This window comes from Dipodomys ordii, unplaced genomic scaffold (assembly GCF_000151885.1).
Source record: "Dipodomys ordii isolate 6190 unplaced genomic scaffold, Dord_2.0 Scaffold125, whole genome shotgun sequence".
Classification (NCBI taxonomy): domain Eukaryota; kingdom Metazoa; phylum Chordata; class Mammalia; order Rodentia; family Heteromyidae; genus Dipodomys; species Dipodomys ordii.
In genome coordinates this window covers 3,407,314-3,422,337 of record NW_012267341.1, presented here as the reverse complement: position 1 = coordinate 3,422,337, position 15,024 = coordinate 3,407,314, and the positions used below count along the sequence as shown (strand labels likewise).

The following is a 15,024-nucleotide window of genomic DNA, read 5'->3' as shown; positions in this document are numbered from 1 at the left end:
AACCAAGATATCATAGCTAGGAGTCCAGAGAAGAGATATTTGGGGACCAAGATTGTAAACATTAGAATGGAAAGAATAGCCACAAGCTGGTAGTCCATTGTTATAATCTGCATTTAAATAGTGTGGAATAGTCCCAAAGTAAGCAATCCAAATTATTACTGCATCCCTAAGCAAAGCAGCAGCTATCCTAACAGAGACAGGTTCTGTCCTCCAAGATATGTGTGGTTAAAAACAAATGAGAACTTTGTATAATTATTGTAAGCTTAAAAAAAAAAAGATAAGTTGGTGCATGTGGTGGGTCACTTGAGAAGCTGAGGCAGGAGGACGAGGATAGAGGATAGTGAATCTAAGTCAACTACACTGTGGGAGAGTCTGTCTCAAAAAAAAGACAATGAAAGTAAATGATAAATAGATGGGGAGGTAAGAGGGGGAGAGACTCTGTATCTGAAGGACTTCAGTGCAAGCAAGTTAATGATGGCACTGTGATTTCAAGTGAAATGAAGCTCTGTTACTAGAACTACAGGAACATGACGTGAAACTTGTAATGTCAAACAGCAGTATACTAAAACATGGTTGAGTAATAGCAAGAGCCTGAACCCAGCACCCTTTGTAAAGGTGAAAGGAATGGAATTAGAGTGGTGTGGGCAGCCATGAGGAAGATTGTGGAGTCTGAATTCTTGCTTTTCTGGCTGGGAAAATGCTTTACTGTCTACATAATAGACTTGGGTCTACACTAGGGCCTGATTAGAGAGGGCCATCCCGTTCTGTCTCACTCTGTTTTGATCCTGCAGAGTTATAGATGAAGTGACAAGGATGGTATCTTGATTATATCCAGCTGCCTGGAATAAGTCAAGGGCAGAGAGGCCCCGCATGAGAGCCATGCTCACAAAAAGCTCCAAAGGAATCTGAAATTCAGGACACTTCTAATACCTTTTAGTGCAGTGTAGTTTGGCATTCTGTGACTTAATGTCACCAAATGAAGCCCTCTAGATAGAAGGCTGAAAAATGACTTCTACTTATTGAAATCTTAGCATCGTTTGGCCCTAAATCTAAGCCAATACAAAACTAGTATGATGATGGTGGTGGGGGTGGGTAGCTGCGACCAAGGTGGAAAGGGCTTGTAACAAAGAATCCCCTTAAGAAAGTGACCTGAACTTCCTTTGCATAGAGCTGGCAGCTGCCATCGTTAGCAGAAATACCCACTGATTCAGATGCCCACATATACCTTTCCTCGGCCTTGTCCTCCCTAGTATTTAGTTGTGTATGCTTGGGGCCCTTCACAAAGTTCCTTTACTCTTCTGGTAAGGCAGTGGGTACAAGGCTGCTGTGACTTGAACAAGCAGTGCCAATACTGAGTTAAGGAATTGGCAGAGCACTTGGCAGAGCCTGCCCAGGCCCACAAACAGAAATTATGGTGCACATAACTATGTTGCTACACTGAGCCCTATAAAACTATAATAGTATCGTATAACTTTAATCTATTGAAACACAAACTCTAGAGTAGAGAGAACATAGCAGCAGCAGCAGCATATGCATCTGAGGAAATGTTTGACATGGATTCATTTGTCTACAGCTATTAGGGTGATGCCTGTGGCTGATTAGCTCTGCTGGTTACAACCTAAGTGTTAATGAGGCCATGGCAGTGGGCCTGAGAGCCCTGGCAGGTGAGCTGGTTTTACACAAAGGGGAGCTTTTCACATAGCATCAGACAAGATCCAGATCAGACAGCCCATAAAATCACAGAGATGATGAAGGAGGACCCAGCAGAAACAGTATAATGACAACATGTGTCCCTGCATGTTTCAGTAAAGATGCCTGGGCTCTTCACATCTTGCTGAGAGTGGTAACTGCTTAGGTGTCCTTTCTGAGTTGAGGAGTGTAGGTAGAGTCTAGCCAATGAATGAAAGCATGAAGTACTGATTACAAGTTCTGGTCTTGAACCTAAAAAAAAGAAAAATGGGTAAAGAATACATAAATGAAGCAGTTATTTTAAAAAATGAACTGTTTGTAAATAAAAGCAAGAGGTTGAGGGATGTGATAGAGAGATTGGTTGTGGGTAGTATTTGCCTTAAATATGAAGTTCCAAGAGAGCCTTTGAAGGAATTGACATTTAAACGTGGAGCTGGCTGATGGAAAGGAGCAGCCTCTTAAAGAGCTGTGAGGATATTCCAGGCAGAAAAAATAGCAGATGCAAAGGGATAGGGGTTTAGCTAGAAAGGTGACTGGCATGTGAGAGAGCATGTTAAGAGCAGAGGTGATGGTAGGCCCTTTACAAAACAAGGAGTTTGGGTATTTATTCTTAGTGTAATACAAAGCCATTTTTATTTTGTTGTGAGGATGAGACATTCCTTAAAAGATTTCTTTTAGGGGGATATTACAGTTGAATTGTGTCTTCTCATGAGGATTTGTTCGAGGCTTGACCCTCAGTGCCTCAGAATGTGATTTTATTTGGAAACTGTAACTGACAGAATGGGCCTTAATCTGTTATGACCAATATCATTATAAAGCAGGAAATTTGGACACAGGGAGAGACTTGGCTGAGGGAAGGTGGCCATGTGAAGATGGAGGGTGGAGGGATGCATCTGTAAACCAGAGACAGGAAGGAAAGAGCTTCCCCAGCAGGCGTCAGCAGGAGTACAGCCCTGATACACTTGATTCTGCCTTCTGGTCTCCAAAACTTGTTCTCAGCACCCCCACCCCGGCCCCCAGTTTGTAGTTCTTTGTTATGGCAGTGTAGGAAATGAAAAGGTGAGGGGAAGTATAGGTACGCACACTGGCTGTACCCTGGGGAATGTCAGCAGAAGGTTCCTCATTGGGTTCAGCACCACTGTGTGCTGGGGAAGCCACTGGTTGCTCTGGCATATGACCACCTTATGACTTCCATATGCATATGCATTTATAGTGAAAATTGTTAGAATATAAAACAGTAGGCTAGGTTTACTGGCCAGATGGTCGTCTCAGAGATGCTGTGTGTATTGTGGTTTAGAAGAGCAGGAGTGGCAGTGAAGAGACATGCTTGTCATGGGGATCTTGGTGAGAGGTGGAAGGCTTAGAGCTGGGGCAGTGGCAGTGGAGCTGGTAGGAGTAGCGAGAAGTTGAAGCAGCAGAACTTGCTAATGGATTGGGAGTAAGGTGTGGAATAAAGGCTAATTTCAAGGGTCATGGTTTAAATAGTTGGCCAGCTATTTATTGAGATGAGGAAAAGGAGAGACTGGGGATGTGGAATTGAGTCCTGATTTAAACATGGTAAATTGATTATCCAATGCCTATTGTTGGAGCATCCAAGGCTAAACATAAAGTTATTGGTCACTAAATTGGAGATGGAGTTTAGAGACTAAAAGTAGCTAAGATTCCTTAAAACAAGAGAGTTTGGAAAAGGGAATCAGGCCTGGGATTGGACCTTTGGGAATTCGTTATGTGGCAATGAACTAAAGATTGAGGAGCCAGCTAGAGATTGAGAAGAGGAACAGCCAGCAAATTGTCACTGGTCATTTGTGTATGGACCTCTTTCTTAAGTTATACAGAAACATGAGAAGCTGGGCGCCGGTGGCTCATACCTGTAATCCAAGCTACTCAGGAGGGTGAGGTCTGAGGATGGCAGTTCAAAGCCAGCCCAGGCAGGAAAGTCCATGAGACTCTTATCTCCAGTTAACCACTATGGCGCTATGGCTCAAGTGGTAGAGCACTATCCTTGAGCAGAAGAGCTGAGGGACAGGGCCCAGGCCCAGAGTTCAAGCCCCACAACAGACAAAAAAAAAAAAAAAAAAGTAAAGAAAAGAAACACATGAGCTCTCCCTCAATATAACACATTGTATCATCCAACAAACTGTCTCCAAGAGCCTCTCCAAATACAGAATTAATTATAATGAATCAGGGTGGTTGAGTTGCAGGGTTGCCTTTGCCTTTCATGTGTGCATTCATCAAGAATGGAGCCTATTTCAGTGATTGTATGTTAGCCTAATTTGGTAAGCTGTTACTCTACTATTTGAAATATTCAAGCATACACAGGATATTTTGGAGGAAATCAGAATCCATAGCTGACTTTGAATAACTGTCACCCATTGGAGTGACTGCCTTAAGAATTCCATTCTGACTTTCTTAAGGGCCTGCTGATATCTGTCTGGATGCCTTTAATACCTAGTGATTGTCATCTGAACTGGGTATGGATTGCTGATATGCTTCTCTCCCTAGGTCTGGAGGGAATTTCCTGACCGACTGGTGGGCTACCCAGGTCGTCTGCATCTATGGGACCATGAGATGAATAAGTGGAAGTATGAGTCTGAATGGACCAACGAGGTGTCCATGGTGCTCACAGGGGCAGCCTTCTATCACAAGGTAAAGGATACGGGCTGGAATAAGGGACTAAGGGTGGCTGCACTGAGGACCTGGTATACATTTGATCTGGCCCACTATAATCTTTCACTCCTGTTGCCAGATTTAAGAAAAATTTCTACTCAATGGGCTTAGAAATGTTATACTGTGTGATAGCTCTTTTAAATATGAAAATGCAAACATTGACAACAAGAAAATGAGGAAACGTTACTTATAAGTCTAAACTTAGAGGTAGCTATTATTATTTCTAGTATTTTTTCATATTGCCTTTTGTTTACTTACCTCTTCATGCATCCACAGGCATATAGTCTCATTAGTCTGCCTTTTCCATATATTATGAGCCTTTCTCATGTCATTAACTTTTTTCATAGTTACTTCTTAGCATGATTGGTAACATGTCACTTTGTTCATGCTCTATCATGTGTAACTATCACTCTGTCATTAAATATTTTGAAGTTTCTATTTTTTGCTACTTTAAACAATGGTTAGTATTTAATGCCTACATAGGGATTAATATCCATTGTTGTAATCATTATGATAGATTTCTAGAAGTAGAATTATATAAAAGTAAATGAGTGTTTGGGCTTTTTAGATACATGTCTGTAATTTTTATATTGCTAGTCACAAATTACATGATGAAACTATGTACAACATATGTTTAAAAATTAAACTTAACTGTTTTGATAAGTAAAAATGAATCTTATTTTCACTTTGATTACTGGTAAGGTGACAGTTCTTTTGTATGTTTGTTAGTTTATGACAGTTCCTTTTGTACTTCTGAGAACTGTTATGTCAAGTTTGACTCTATTAAGGTAAGATTGGAGAATGTGCTTTTGATTTTAGAAAGTTCAGTTCTTCCGGGGAGCATATGGTTTAATTGATCTGGAATAACTTGTCTGTCATCAGCAGTGGCTTTGCAATTGACTGGTACCAAGAGGACATACTGGTTAATTTACCTTAGCTATTTTATATCTGTTTCTTGCCACTAGCTTGCTACTGCTGTTCTCATGTTTGTCATGACCGAAGATCTAGACATGTAATTCGGTCTTAGTAAAACAAAATTTCCATAATTGTAATTCTTGAAACTTATGGCAGTAGACTTTGTACCCTTATTTATATTTGTTTGTATGCATTTATGTATTGCTTTGAGGCTTTTTTGGGGGGTCACTGTATAGCCCAGGCTGGCTTAGAGCCCATGATCCTCCTGCCCTCAGCCTCCCAAATGCTGGGGCTGCAGATATGAACCACCACACCCAGCTAAAAAAGGACATACTTTTATAACTCATTTTAACTCAGTATTTCCTTTTTTCTACTTCTGTAGCCTTGTGATTAATGTCCTTAGGCCAAAACTAGGCCTCTGTGTATCAGTGAAAACAAAGTTGAATTTTAAAATTTTTGTCTCACTTAACAGTATTTTAATTACCTATATACTTACAAAATGCCCGGGGATATCAAGAACTGGGTAGATGCTCATATGAACTGTGAGGACATCGCCATGAATTTCCTAGTGGCTAATGTCACAGGCAAAGCTGTCATCAAGGTAAGAGGCTCTGCCACTCACTGCTTTGCCTTCTTTGCTGTAGCTCCATTCTCTGATCCTGAGGTTCTTATCAGTGTAAAAGCAGTATTAAACTTGAACACAGATACTTGAACAACTACATTGCTATAGTTGTACTTAACCTTATTTGAAAACAAATTGATTACTAGCTTTTTAAAGGTAACTTTCCTATACATATTAAAAGCTGAATATATTTTAAGATCCCTTTTGGATCCAACTGCTGAAATACAGGTCCCGGGAGATGTAGAAGAAGCACATCCTGACCTTTTTCATCTGGATTAGAGCCCATATATAGAAGTGTGTCATGCCGGGTCCTATAGGGATCTGCTAGGAAAGATTAGATTCCTTGGGGAGCTCATTCTGGAAGCCGGGATGGCATCCCACTGACAGACACCTCACAATCTAACAATGTGACTGGGAAAGAGGGCAAGTCACTGTCTTTCTCTAGTTCCCTCCCTGTCTCCCAGATCTCTGAGTGACTCAGTGAACTACTGACTACAAGGAAAATGGAAGGCAGTTTTTAAGGGATCACCAGATTTGCTTTTCAACTTATTCTTAGATGTAGTTGCTTACTATTGACAGTGTTTTCGGCATCTTAGCCATACCTTTATTTGCTTTCTCTCCCTCTTATCCTATCTCCATTTATCTGTCTTCATTAGGTTTGGACAGTAGCCTCCCTTGGGTTTGGCAGAAAGATTGCTAGAAGTTTAAGGCTTGGGAAGGTAGAGGGGCACAGGGAAAAGGATTCAGAGGTTTAGGGGCAACTGGATTTTTTTTCCCTGTGGAAAGGAAAAAATCACTGAGTACCTTCAAGAGCCCAATGCTCCTCTAGTATTTGCCGTTAGCTGAGAGGAGAAAGATTGCCTATTGGACTAAGGTTACGGTGAAAGTTATGGGAAGCTGTATTTCATCGCCCTTATGGCTGTAAGAACAAATGGTGTTTATACAAGGACCTTGGCAGTGAGAAAACAGTCATTAAACAGGAATTAAGGAGCTTGTCATCACCACTTCTTTCCAGTTACAGAAGGCAAAAGCCCTCCAAGCCTCTTTTATAGGGCCCTTGTGAGTTCTGCTGTTGACTGAGCCAGCCTGAATGGAATGGAGGAGTGGTGAGGTGTGTGTGGGCGTGTGCGCACGCGCATGTGTGTGTGCATGCGCGCGCATGTGTGTGCGTACATGCAGATCACATTTATGACACAGCACGACACCATTTTGTGCTTCTCTGGCAGGTGACTCCACGGAAGAAATTCAAGTGTCCTGAATGCACAGCCATTGATGGGCTTTCCCTAGACCAGACACACATGGTGGAGAGGTGAGTGAGCCTCTAAGCACATGTCTGCCCTAGCCTCTGATCCCCATTTCCTGCCTTAGGCCTGTTTATGGGACTTGGTTGGAGATGTAAGGACAGCAGCTGGTAGCCATAGTCACCTCCTTTTGCACTGTGGGAATTGGGTTAGTTCAAGCCTAGGTCACCCAAAGAATTAATTTGGAATGCTACTCATTCAATTTGTAATGGCTGGAAAGGTCTTAAAAATATGGCTGGGCTTAAGCTCCAAAAACCAGATTCCCCATGTGGACCTAGCAGTTAACTATCTACACTCATTTGAGTGGAAGCTGGCTAATCCAAGGAAATACTGGATTATTTCTCAGGGTAATCGCCCCATGCTACAGTAAAAGCTTGTTTAGAAAGAATTAAATCAAACCCACCAGAGACATCTTTGGTGATGTTACTAAAACACCTGCAAGAACAGGATCAAACACCAAGCTCTTTATGTTAGGAGTGGAGGTTCTCTTCAATAGTCTCTTTATTTCCATCAGTTACTCACCAAGTGTACTGAATGGAAAGAAGTTCTAGGCAGTAGGATAGTATATAAGGACTTAAAATCTTGTACTAAACCTAATAAGTTTACTTGTACCCACAAAGTCCCTAAGCTTCAAAGTTTCTGAATCAAAACTAATTCCTCTTAACTCCTTTCTTGATTCAGCACACTCTGACTATTGTCTAGGGACCAAGTGCACTCCAAGAATGTTAGACTAACCTTTTAGAATGACATCTCTAGCTCAGGTTTCCACAGATCTCAAGTACATCTGCTTGCAGAACTCATTTCTGAAATCTGGAAGACATAATAAAAAGACTTCAAGCCTGGAGGATTTCTTTATACAGAAAGTTTTTTGCTCACCCTTGGATTCTTCTGCAATGCGTTATTCCTTTAACTCTAACTAATCTTATCTCATAGATATATATATATAGATATATATATATATATGTATATGTATATGTATGTATGTATATGTATATACATACATATATATGTATATACATATATATATATATATATGTCTTTCCCAAATAACATGACTTTTGTCAACTGTTGATATGAAGTTATGTATTACTGTGATTTTGGAACAAATTGTCACTGGTGAGCACAAGTATTGCACAATTACAGGCATCACATTAACTATCACATCTCATTTGGAAGAGGCACCAATTGTAGTCGCCCTGGAGTGTATGAACCGGTTGCTTAAACCTGTCTGTTCATTCAGTGCTCAGGGAAATTCATAGCGTTAAGCTAAGCATTATTGGACTGAGTAGAAATGTGGGAGGAAAGTGAAGGGAGAAAAGTTGACCTTACAGTGACCTTGAGGTTTATGCTGAAACATAACAATGCTTCTTTACACTGCTGAGATCATAGCACTTATAGAAAAAAATTATCAGGCAGGGAGAGACAGAACAGTCAGCTTGAGGAAACTATTATGGAATCCTAATCAGAGTGTCTAAGAGAGATGTTGAGACTTCTTTAGAAAAGACCCTAGTTGTTATTGGGTTTAATTATGTCAGTTTGTAATTGCTACCAGCAATAATATACACACAGTTAACACATTTATATATATATATATATATATATGTATGTATATTTATTTATATATATATATAATGTAATCCCAAGATATTTATGGTAAATGCTCTAAAGGATGCTCACTGTGGAATATAACAAATGAGGGAAATGGGGAAAGTGCTTGCCGGATTATTAGGAATAATTATGTAAAAGGAGTGAACACTTGAAGGAAGTCTTCAACAGTTATGAATATCCCAACCAGTGACACTCTGAGCACTATGAGGAGATTGTAGTCAGAAGAACCATGTGATCAGCAGTGCCCAATCAGAAAGCTTGGGGTTTATTTGACAGACAGTAAGAAATTCAACTTGGCCAAAGCATAGAATTCTGTTGTTATTACCAGACTGCAAAGGGCTTTCTCCTTCAAGTTTTGGAGAGTTCTCCAGGATTTTTGAACAGGGACTTCCTTGATCAAAGGATTGCTTTGAAATTTATTTTGAAATAGGGCATTGAGTGAATTAAAGTGACAGGAGAAAGCCATTAAGAAGCCTTGAACAAAGCTAAATGTGGGAAAGCAAGTTACAAATTAATTAAGATTTTACCCCCAAAAGAAAATGTGTCTGGCCAGGTGCCAGTGGCTCATTCCTATAATCTTAGCTACTCAGGAGGTGAGAATTGAGGATCAAGGTTGGAAGCCAGCCAGGACAAGAAAGTCCATGAGACTCTTATCAGTTAATTAAAATCCAGAAGTTGGAGCTGTGGTTCAAGGCTAGAGTGCTAGCTCTGAATGAAAAAGCCAAAAGATATCTCATAGGCCCTGAGTTCTAGTCCCAGTACTGGCACAAAGAAAAGAAAGGAGCAAGGGAGGGAGAGAAGGAGGGAGGGAGAGAGGGAGGAAAGGAAGAAGGAAATATGAAAATGAAGAAAATGTGTCAGAACTTTGTTTGCACCTAGATAGGTATAGGGAGTTTGTAGACAAAGAGTCAACAGAGATAACTTAGATTTTGAATTGAGAGAAAGGGTGATACCCTTCACAGTGTAAATAATACAGGTAGGGGAGGAGAGGAGACTCATTGGTGAATTTTTCTACCTTAAACAGTATAATGGATAGGACAAGAGGACAGGAGATTTTAATCATGGGTGAAATTGGAGAAGAGTAAGATGGGTGACTGTGTGGTCTTGCCCTAGTATATAGATTTAGACAGCAGGCAGTTGGAAGGAAGTTTAAAACAAAGATAAATGCTTGGCAGTTATCTGCCCAGAGGTAACAGTTGACTAAAGAAAAACCAAGGGTAGACTCAAGAGAAATTATTATGTTTGGGAGAGAGAGAGGCAACTACAAATGAGGCCAGCAGAAAAACAGGGTGTGTAGTGCTTGGAGCAAGAAAGGAACAGAGACATACAGACTGAGGAAAGGTCTTGGAACTAAGTGGTTATTGGAGACCTTAAAAAATAATGTCAAAGAGTAAGGACGCCAAAGCGTGAGTGACTATGAGCTGGTGATGAGGGAGTGAGTGAATGTAAATGACCCTTTGGAAGCATTTACTAGGGAGCAGAAGGCCCTCAATTAGCACATCTGAGCAAAATTACTTGGCTTAAAGATTGAGGCACCAGATTATTAAATGTAACATTTAAATTGAGATGGAAGAAGACAAGTTTTTAAGTTTTTTTTTGTGAAAATACCATACAGAGGGGTTAAATTACATGAGCAAGGTAATGAGTACATTTGTTATGAAGCATTGTTTTAAGCTATCTCAGGTAGCCCAAATGATGGCGTTATCCTGTAGACTTGTTCACTTGCTTTATTTTGTAATAGTTCTCTATGCAGAATATATGATTCCCACTAGACAGGGAAAGTAGTTAGCCATTTTTGCCAGTGTATGACCTTGTATTAAGTTTTGTGGCTCAGTTGGCAATAAGTCCTGTATTTGGAATTCTGGGGCCAGAAATCTTGGCTGCACAGGAGAGTAGTTTTTACCCAGCAATTCCTACAGTCTGCTGGCTCTTAAAGATCTAGAAGAATCTGTGCTGTTCATTTTGATATGTAGCTTCACCAAGGTTACTATGGCAGACAATTTGAATTTAAGAAAACATAGTATTCTGATTTGGGCCAATTAGTCACCCAGTTATTAGTTTTTCACTCATTTGCTGTTTGATCTAAGGGAACTTGCTTACCTTCGATCTTTTCATCTGCTAAAACAGCAGGGGTATTAATATCTATCAAATGAGCATGTCTACACATAGGGTCAACAAATATTTACTGAGCATCTTTCCAAGCCATACACTACGTGCTAGGAATGAACAATGTAATAAATCATTAAAACCTGTAGCACCGTTTGGGCCTGGCAATGTTCACCTGTGCCTCAGTTTCCCCAGCATGAAGTCCTAATGGCCTCTGATTTCTTTAGAGAGCCTTGGCAAACAGAACGTATAGTCCTTCCTTCCCCAGATACGTCAACATATCACATGTAGACATGAGCTCTTAGTGTATCTGTGCCCTTGACTGGAAAAGCAGTGCAGGAGAGCAGTTGCTGACAGGGTTCCTGGACCCCTGGCAGAGCATCTCATGTGGGCCACCAGCAACCAGCCTAACTGGATCCCCAGCCAGATGGCCTGTGTTAACAGAAAGTAGACAATGTCATTATTGCTGCCAGAAAAGGGAAGGGCCTCTACCAGGGGATTCGTCCCAGCACCCCTTCCCCAGAGCAGGCTATGCAGGGGGAAAGAACACTTGCCAGAACCTGGAATAGCCTGCACAAGCCAGGCTGGCCCAAGTCCCAGGGCAGCTAGCTATGGCCGTTCCCTACCAGTAGATCTGGTTACAGAGAAGACATTGTCATTTATACTCTGTATGAGACTATGTTGCTGCTGTCCTCTGCCAAGAGCATGGGGCCCTTTCATACAGATTTGCTGGTTCTACACTGAGCACAGCCCAGCTCTGCTGTCCACAGAGGGGGTAGCACAGCAACTGGAAAGGAGAAGAATGCCTCCTGTTTATAGACAGAACTGCTGGCAAAAGGAAACTCTTGGTGAGTCTGCCTTGGCTGCCACTGATTTTGCCCTGTGATTTGAAGAGAGAAAAACTGTTGTCCACCTTTTGTCCCTCCATTTCTGTACCCCCCTTGCTCCCCACAAAAGACAGACAAACAAGAAAATGAGACAAAAAGAAAGAAGAAAAAAACCCTGTTATCCAGTGTCCAGTCCCTACCTCCATGCTAGAACCCTTCAATCTCCTCATAGGCTTGGCTGCCTGCCAGTAGGAGAAACTCAGTTACTGCAGTCAGGAAGGGTCAGTGCCTACAGCCAGTGCAAACCTCGGTTCAAACTATCTCTGCAGCCATGGACAAGTTACTCAACCTCTCTGAACCTCCTTTTTTTTTTTTAATCTATAGATATAAACCCAACTTTCCTTCAAGAAAATGGAGGAAGAATACTTTAGGGATCAGTGAGATGTGTATGCAAATTACCTGGCACAGAGTAGAGGTTCAGCAAGGCCCTCACATTGGATCCTAGAATTCTTAATACATGATAAATCATGTCATCTCATTATTAATACCTTAGCCTCAGGAGTCAGAGTGCCTGGTTGTTTGGAGCTTTGCGCAGGTTCCTTAGGCCCCAGGCCTGGGTCAAACCCATGAAGATGTCAGGGTTGGCTGTTCCTCCAAAGACACTGTGAGGTGAAGTGACTGTGTGTCTTAGTCTTCCTGCTAAAAAATGGGCCCGAGAGAGGGACCCGACCCCCCAGCGTCACTGCAAGGAGACAGTGGGTTATCTGGACATGAAATGTGCTTAAAACCAGCTTGGAGCAAACAGTAGACCTGGTGTTTTATTCATAGCGATGGATGATGCTATTAGCTAAAGCCTCAAAATGAAATATCAATAAATGTTTTCAGAAACATTGATCACAAGAAAGGAGTTGATAATGACAGTCTTCTTTATTAATTCCTTCCTAAAGCCAACAGCTCTAGAGTAGCTCTATTGTATTGACTAGAATAGTCTGAAGCCAGGCTTACCGTAGTGTCAGGACCACAGACACTCAAGGCCTGTCTCGGCACCGGATTCTGCGTGGAGGATGGTTCTGTCTGATTCATCTGTCTTGCTGCACTCTTGGGTGCCCAGGACTGAGCCAGGAGAACGAGCCAGCACTGACCTTTCTGAAATCTATCCTCCAGGGCCCACTGACTTCAAACGCAGTTTCCTCAGGCTTGTTTTCCTCTCTGGTCGGGTGCTGACGCGTCCTCATTACCCAGCTGTCACACTCAGTTGGCCTGATTGACCTCAGCCATTCCCCTCACAATGAGGGGGGCCCCTGGTAGGGTGAAGGGAACTGGCCTCCCCTCCTCCAGGAGCTCAGTGCTCTTGGCTCTTGCTGCTGATTCTAACATGAAATCACCAATTATGAAAGCCAACTTGTGTGAGCTGGGACTTTGTCTGAAGAGCGGTGCAAGCTAGCAGAACATTTCCAGACATCATTTCTCTAGATGTTGTGAAGAAGGTGTTCATTGTTTGAAGTCCAGGGTCTCTCTCCCTTACCTGCCTTTGCCGTTATCTTGGTCTAGGGGTAAAACCTTCCCTTCTGCCTTTCTAAGGTCAGCAAGCCAGGCGCAAATGCAGGTAGCCTTTTCCTTCCTACCCTCTGCCTTGTCTTTGGCTGGCAGAGATGGGGTTAAGCTAATCCACCTGGGTTTGAGGCCTGCTAGTCCTGGAAGAATGACTGGAATTTGAGGGGGAGGGGCAGACACCCTGACCTGGAGGCCCCAGGCCTCCCAACAGCATCCCTGCTTCACTTTCTTGCACCAAATGGAGTGAGTCAGGGACCCTAGGTCACCTCGTTTGTCACTGGCTTTTCCAGAGCCTGGCAGCAGGCTGGGAGTATTTGTGTTTCTCTCATTGACGGTGAGCAGCTTCTCAATGTCTTCCTTTTCTTCCCGTGCTGCCCTCCTCCACCAACCCCACAGGTCTGAGTGTATCAACAAATTTGCTTCTGTCTTTGGAACGATGCCCCTCAAGGTGGTGGAGCACAGAGCTGACCCTGTGCTGTACAAGGATGACTTTCCTGAGAAACTGAAGAGCTTCCCCAACATTGGCAGCTTGTGAAGTATGTCATGGCTGGGGGCCTGGGTGATGGCTGGACAGAGGAAGAGAACTGGACCTCCACCACCCCCGCTAATGAAGAAGGAGGGTTGGACAGTAGAAGGTAGCCGGTCTCTACCTCGGTGGCAGGCATGTGTCCACCTAGCTGCATTCCCAGGAACAGAAGCCCAGAAAGCTACATGAGCACCGTGAGCCAGCAGCCCACACTGCATCCTCAGTGGGCACTCTGAAGATGCCCAGAGAAGGATGCCTTGAACCCAAGGCAGTGTCTTTCGCTTGCAGTCCATTGACTGAGTTTCTCCTGGGGAGGAGAAGCCCGTCAGCCTGCCCAGATCCTAGGAATTGTGGCCATAGTGCTTCCAGTCACTTCACTTCACAGTGTCTTTGGAGGATCAGCCAAGCCTGGCATCTTCATAGGTTTGACCCTGGCCTGGGGCCTAGCGAGTGGGCACATGCAAAGGAAGAACCCCGGCCGGCTGCTGAGCAGAGCCTGCCTCTCCCTCAGTCACTCCTCTTGGCTTTTATTTTAAAATGATTAAAATTATTTTTTACTCATTTTCCTACTGTGGTGTAAGCACTGATTCTTTGTCATCAGAGGAACTAGGCTTTTTCTGTGTATTTCATCCTACCTTTTGGCCAGGAAGACTGATCAGTACTGTTTATATCAAGCATAAGAAGGGCCCGTGTCACAAACATTCAGATCACTCTAGAGACCCCCAAAAAGGCCCTTCCTGTCAGGGTGCAGTCCGTGTTCATCTGTGCACTCAGGGAAAACAGAAGGCCACTGATAGCCATGTGGCTGAGTGGCTTTAGCCCATACCATGTTGTAAACGTTGAGGGCTTTTTGACTCCCACCCCCACCCTAGGGGATGCCAAAATTTCCTTCATTCTTTTGGTATAAATGTAACATTAGCCAGGGAGGTTCTGGCTAATGTTAAATGCTGCTAGAACAACCACTTCGCAACAGTTGCCGGTGTATTTAAATCATTAAATTTCAGCATTTAGTAATACTGCCCATGTGTGAATTATACCTCTTTAAGCCCAGTTGATGAACAAATCTACTCTGGCAAATGTTAAATGTTATGGATTCGAAACAGATTTATCTGGCTCTAATATTAAGATTAGCCACAGTTTGGGCTTTAGCCATAACATATGTCCCCAGAACACAAAATACATAACAATTTGCTTAGAATATGGATATAA

At 42.6% G+C, this 15,024-nt stretch overlaps 1 protein-coding gene across 1 annotated transcript in view; it reads left to right on the top strand.

Annotated features, from left to right (window-relative positions):
* The window catches only part of Ext2 (exostosin glycosyltransferase 2), a 117,502-nt gene extending 103,118 nt beyond the window's left edge, over positions 1–14,384 (top strand). Inside the window, exons 10-13 of the mRNA XM_013030038.1 lie at positions 4,192–4,335; positions 5,744–5,872; positions 7,120–7,202; positions 13,686–14,384. Coding sequence (XP_012885492.1) covers positions 4,192–4,335; positions 5,744–5,872; positions 7,120–7,202; positions 13,686–13,824 — 495 coding nt within the window. The 3' untranslated portion in view covers positions 13,825–14,384. The remainder of the gene's footprint in view (positions 1–4,191; positions 4,336–5,743; positions 5,873–7,119; positions 7,203–13,685) is intronic.
* The last annotated feature ends 640 nt before the right edge of the window (positions 14,385–15,024 follow it).